Genomic DNA, 6,474 nt, shown 5'->3' with positions numbered 1-6,474 from the left:
TTTTTTAAAATTTATTTGTTTTTAATTGGAGCATAATTGCTTTACAATATTGGTTCGTCTCTGCCATACATCAACCCTAATCAGCCATAGGTATACATATGTCCCCTCATTCTTGAAACTCCCTCTCATTTCCCACCACACCTTACCCCTCTAGGTAGTCACAGAGCATCTGGTTTGCAAATTCCCACTGGGTATCATTGGAAAGACCGATGCTGAAGCTGAAACTCCAATACTTTGATGTGAAGAACTGACTCACTGGAAGGGACCCTGATGCTGGGAAAGATTGAAGGCAGGAGGAAAAGGGGATGACAGAGGATGAGATAGTTGGATGACATCACTGACTTGATGGACAGGAATATGAGCAAGCTCTGGGAGTTGGTGATGGACAGGGAAGCCTAGCGTGCTGCAGTCCATGGGGTCACAAAGAGTCGGACAAGACTGAGCAACTAAACTGAAATGATCTATTTTACACATGGAAATATATATGTTTTAATGATACTCTCTCAATGCGTCCCACTCTCTCCTTCCCCCACTGTATAAGGAGGTGGATGAACCTGAAGCCTGTTATACAGAGTGAAGTAAGTCAGAAAGAGAAAAACTAATATAGTATATTAATGTGTATATATATATGGAATCTAGAAAGATGGTACTGATGAACCTATTTGAGGATAGCAATGGAGATGCAGACATAGAGAACATACTTATGATCTGCATAAGACAATTTATAGCCATTGTAATCATTTACATGTTTAGTAGGCATAACAGACCCCAGACTACATAAAAAGTATAGCAGAGCTTTTGTTTAAATGTCAATATGTTTAAGAAGAAAAAAATTTTGCTTCAAGACACCTTGGCACGTACTGTATTTCTCTTTTTGATAAAAATCATCACCCTTATATTCTCAGGAGCCAAGCAAATTTTCTATGTTTCACTGTGACTCTAAAAGGAGACTATCTGGAGCTAAATACGGAAGCAACAGTGTATGTAGGGCTTCCCAGGTGGCACAAGTGGTAAAGAATCCACTTGCAGTGCAGGAGATGTGGGTTTGATCCCTGGGTCAGGAAGATTACCTGGAGAAGGAAATGGCAACCCACTCCAGTATTCTTGCCTGGAAAATTCCATGAACAGAGGAGCCTGGTAGGCTCCATGGGGTCACAAAAGTCAGACATGACTTAGTAACTAAACCACCACCACCACCACCGAAGATAACCTTGTACTACCAGAACCTGTGAGTATGCTACCTTACATTGCAAAAGGAACTTTGCAGATGGGATTAAGTTAAGGGTCTTGCAAGGAAATATTGTCTTGCTTTATCCTGGGTGGCCTGATATAATTCACAAAGATTCTCATAAAAAAGAAAGTAGGAGAAGTCAGAATCAGACAGAAGGTAATGTAGCAGAGCAGAAGGACCAAAAGAAAACATCTCAGAGAAAGAAATGCTCCTCTCTCTAAGTTTTTCTGACTAGTTTAATAGTTAAATCAACATGAGACAGGTTAGCAGGAGTAAATCAAACAAAAGTTTAATAATATATCTACATGGGAGAGACCCAGGAAAACTGAGTAACTCACCAGAATAGCCAAAGCCTTCACTTTAAATACCATCCTAAGCTAAAGACAAAAGATGTTGGGAGTAATGGTTATGGGGCTTTTGGGGAGAGACGCAATTTACCTGGGAATAGGAAAGCCAATGTTTGATAATATTTGTTGCACCACGCAGAGATAATGGGGCACGAAGTGAACTCTGATTTTTAGATCCTGCTTAGAGTTTGCCTCACCACCCCTGGCCCATATTCTTTGCAGAGATCTCTTCTAAGTCTATTCTGAAAACAGGTTTTTTATCTAAATTCTTTTAGGCAGTTAAGATAGAGGTTACAAAAAACACCTTTCTGAATCTTCTGCTTATTAAAAATAACCAACAAAGAGACACATTTGGTGGGAGGCAAATTTTGGTGCCCTAGAGAAAGAGATTTGAAGAGGCTATGTTGATGGCTTTAAGATACAGGAAGATGATCATAAGCTATGAAACATAGGTGACCTCTGGAAGCTAAAAAGACCAAGGCAATGGATTTTCCCCTAGTGCCTCCAGAATGAGGCAGCAATGCAGACACCTTGACCTTAGTCCAGTGGAACTAATTTTGGTCTTCTGACTTCCAGAATTGTAAAAGAATAAGTATATTCTTTTAAACTACTGAATTTGTAATAATTTGTTACAAGAGCAATAGAAAACCCAAGTGCTGGGTATTCAAGAGGGAGGATAAAAGTGGTCAAGAAATAAAAAAGAAACTTAAGTAATAAATTTGTGTAAAAAGCTTTATTTTCATGTTATTAATAAAAATACATCAATAAATACTTAAACTTCTCTATTCCAAGACATAGAGAAACATTTAGATAACTCACACTAAACAAGGCACTATGCCTTACAAGGAAGACATAAAATGTCCAAGGGATATTTAGATCATTGTTATTTGTAAAGGTTCAACATCAGAAATGTTGAGTACAGATTGTGAAACATTTCAATAAATAACAACTGACAATCTTCTCTACAAAAAGTAAACGTACACATACATTCCCTACATTAACAGTGATCGTGACCTATCTGTTTGCTTGAACCCTCCACTACTGTCTCTAGCCTTTACTATAGTGGATAGTACAGTGTGGAATACCCTCTCCCCAAAAATAGTTTAATAAGTAAAGAACACTTAAAACATACCATCTTCAAATTAAATAACAGTCAGGATTGAACTAACTTTAAGTTAATATAAAAATAAACTTTGAAACGAACTGTACCTAGAACTGCCAAACACATTCACACCTTTAAATATTAGAGTATCAATACACAGGCTTTGAAAAATAAATAAATAAATACAGATGTAAATAAATAGAACTCTCATAAGAAACAGCCAAATACATTAAACACAGTCCAGATGGCCCCGGGAGCCATTTGTTTCTCTTCTTTTACTTCACTTCCACTGAGGCTGCTGGAGTAGTCAAGAAGTTCCTTCCATTTCTCTTGATCAGTTGGCACTAGCCCTGCGATGAGAAAATGGTTACTGTTAGTAGGACCCCAAAAACTGACCTCACAGCCCTGCACAATGTGGTTGCTACCTAGACCATTGCTGCAATATGACAGAAAATGCCAGGCTCCTAAATGCTATTTAATTAGGAACATGGAGTCTGTGGTAGCAATCTTACTATTTTCAAAAAGCGAGAATATAATGCCACCTTGAGCTAAAAAAAAAGTACATGCATGACATCACTTAAGCCTCATGGCAAACTCCATTAAATACCTATTACTATTATTCCCCATGTTATTGAGACTTAAAGAGATTAAGTACTTTCCCTGGGGTTACAGGAATAATAAAGGGTGGAACCTAGACTTGCACCTTGGCAGAGGCCAGGGGAAGGGGCGTTCCCTGAAAAGTCCCTGGCTTCACCACCAAGCCTGAGCTCCATATGACCCAAATCCAAGAGTTTTACCTCTCAGGTCTGAAGCCCATGTAAAACTTGAGGTAAACAGTATTTGTTCCTTAACAGATAGGAAGCATTTTAGCATCACTGGCTAACTCTGCTTCACCTTTTGGGCTTCCTTGGTGGCTCAGATGGTAAAGAATCTGCCTACAATACAGGGGACTGGGATTCAGTCCCTGGGGTTTCATCTTTTAGAAACATACATTTACCACACTCAAAGAGCGAGGAGGCCAGAAGGCACTTGAAGTGTCCTTTTGACACCAGAGCAGATTAATGACCTTAATGGCAAATTTAATTCTGAAATACTGATTTTTTTTTTCATTACTTCAGCTAAATCCTAGGTTTCTCTGACATAACTTTCAGCAGGCAGAATGACTATAGTCACAAGATGAATAAAAACCACAACTCACTTGTTAAGCATCTTATCGATGATTTTCTTAACCATGGGGGCGGCGGGGTTGAGACACACTTCCTGACCAGTCTTCAGAGTGGCTCTGCAGAGAGAAGGAAGAATCGACATGAGGTGGGAGGTCCATTTGGGGGTCGGGGTGGGGGCATCGGCACGGTGGGTGGTGATGATGAGGACAGCAACGGAAGTGACACTTACATGACTTCGGTTTGGTCGCAGTGGGGGCCGGGGGGCGTCACCTTCACGCTCTGGATGTTCTTGAGGTGAATCCCCTGCAAGGTCTGCAGGCACTGGCAGCGCAGTTCGTTGACCACGGGCGCCCCTGCGGGAAGGACAGAGTGGGTTAGGGGCTGTCCTCACGGGCACCCACCCACCCCCGTCCCGCCCTGGGGATCCGGGTCTCACCTGCTGCGCGCCGGCCGGCGGCCACCAGGAGCAGGAGCAGCATGGCTGCGCGGAGGAGCCGGGGGGCGGCGGCGGTCGCGGCTCGGGCCATGAGTCTCAGCTCGGAGGGTCTGTGTCTGCAGCGGGAAGGCTGGCGGGAGCGCTGGCTGAGCGGGTACTGTGGCTCCTCGAGCCTAGCGAACCCCTTTTATCCTGATCTGATGGGAGTTGCCAGCCTCGGGGACAGGGAAATTCCCGGTCCGGAAGGAAGGCGCGGCCCCGCCCGCCTCACGCGTAATCTGCGCACTCGGGGAGTCATCCCCTTACCCAAATCCCCACCGGAGGGTGAGTCGCCTTGCAAGAAGTGTTGTCACATCTTAGAGGAGACAGGCATCATGACAAACGTTAGTTATTAAGATTGAGGGAATTAAGGCCAGGACGCAGAGAGAACTGATTTTCCACGTGTTACTTACACTTAAGTATTTTGGGACTTGATGATTTTATCCACGTCTGCATACATACACTCTTAAAGCACATGTCATCTCAAATTATGCATGAGAATGTTCTCTTACTTCCCGGTATTTTACGAGCACAAATAAATCACACTTCATGTCATATTATCCCCGCAGTAGTGAGGGGATGACCAGTATCAAAAGTTTAATTTTGTGTTTACATTGCAACTAAAGTGTCGCAATCCTACAAAGCTTCCTTCCCCGGTGAAATTCTGGAACTTCCAGAGCTCGAGTAGATTCACGAATACCAGCTTTTTTTGCATAGAGTGTGTTGATTAATTAGTGAACTAAGGGACAAGTGGTCATTTGGACCTATTCCAGGGAGGGAAAGGTGTGTCCCGGTCCAGTTTCTAGTTTTGTTCAAGAACAAAATAAGTCACAGGAATTGGAGTGTGGGTTTGGAGGGTGAGGAATGCCTAGTGCCAGTAGTGAGAGTTGTACCCTTCACTCTTCTAACCAAAAAAACAGGTGTTCCTGTGAAGTATCTAAGAGCTAATATCATGAATGTCATACCATTTACTTGTTTGATGGTCACAAATCTCATTTTATCTTCATCTTATATGGACTTTTCTGCTTCCAGTGATTTGATTTCCTTCCAGAGAAGTAATTGTTGTCATCTTTTATTTGTACTGATTTCTAAAAAGACACTTCAAGCAGTTGATTGAAGACGTCATAATTGTGTAGTTTATTTTTCACCCTTAGTTTTAATGTCCTTTGTTGGATTATGCTCAGGTAGGTTTCAGATGGTTTAGGTGTGATTCTGGATGCAGATCTGTTAAAAGTATGGGGATACCCAGTGGTAAGCAAGAGAGAGGAGGGGAGGTTGGAAGGGTGGGTAAAGACACAGAGCAGACCTCTGTTATAGGCTGCTAAGTAGGAATTTCAGCTCTCGGAAGTATTGATCCATGGCATTTAATTGTCCGTGGCTTAGTTTCTCATCTGTAAAATAGAGATGAACTGTAATATCTACTTCAACCGGCTGTTACCATGAATAAATGTATTAGCATTGGAAAACACCTGTACATATTAAATGCTATAAATAATTTTTCAAAACTAAAATAAAAATTGTTTTTTCCATATTACTAAGCTGAAATTAATCTGAGGATAAAATCTTTGCACAAAGAGAAAATAATTATTGAAGAAAAAAAAACAAACAAAATAAAAACAAAAACTATTCCAACATAAAATGTTTGCATATTTTTTCTTAAGAGAAAACAGGGTACAATTTTTGTTATCTAGTTTGTTGAGTAATCTTATAATTCTAGTTTTAGTCATTTCAACTACAAAATGTGAATAAAAGTGAAGATCTCTCATTTTGATTATTAGAAAAGATTAAGAATCACTAGACTATAATAAAGATTTGTCTTTACATTTTTTTGTCAGTATAGTCCTGAGATAAAGAACAGGAAATTTAACTTTAAAAAAAAAGTAGGGAATGAAAGATGACCTAAAGCTTATAAAATATGAGTAACTCAGCAATAATTGAGAATTTGCTTAGATACTGTTGTTATTTTTATTTTTCTGGGATTCTTAATTGGAAATATACTTGACACTTGACTCAATGAACATGAGTTTGTGTAAGCTCTGAGAGATACTGAAGGACAGGGAAGGGTGGCATGCTGCAGTCCGTGGGCTTGCAAAGAGTCAGACATGACAGCAACTGAACAACAGCAATACTTAACACTTGGATAACATGGGCTC

General features: G+C 40.7%; 1 protein-coding gene across 1 annotated transcript; it reads right to left on the bottom strand.

The window, feature by feature from the left end:
• Positions 1-2,296: 2,296 nt before the first annotated feature.
• Positions 2,297-4,616, bottom strand: LOC129657970 (growth-regulated protein homolog beta). Its single transcript, XM_055588793.1, has 4 exons — positions 4,283-4,616; positions 4,076-4,199; positions 3,879-3,962; positions 2,297-3,030 (listed from the first exon to the last, which is right to left on the bottom strand). The coding sequence occupies exons 1-4, from the start codon at positions 4,371-4,373 to the stop codon at positions 3,015-3,017; spliced, it is 315 nt and encodes a 104-aa protein (XP_055444768.1). The 5' UTR covers positions 4,374-4,616; the 3' UTR covers positions 2,297-3,014.
• Between the last annotated feature and the right edge of the window lie 1,858 nt (positions 4,617-6,474).

Source organism: Bubalus kerabau, chromosome 7, assembly GCF_029407905.1.
Source record: "Bubalus kerabau isolate K-KA32 ecotype Philippines breed swamp buffalo chromosome 7, PCC_UOA_SB_1v2, whole genome shotgun sequence".
Classification (NCBI taxonomy): Eukaryota; Metazoa; Chordata; class Mammalia; order Artiodactyla; family Bovidae; genus Bubalus; species Bubalus kerabau.
The sequence above is the reverse complement of the archived record's forward strand: the minus strand, read 5'-3'. Positions and strand labels throughout refer to the sequence as shown.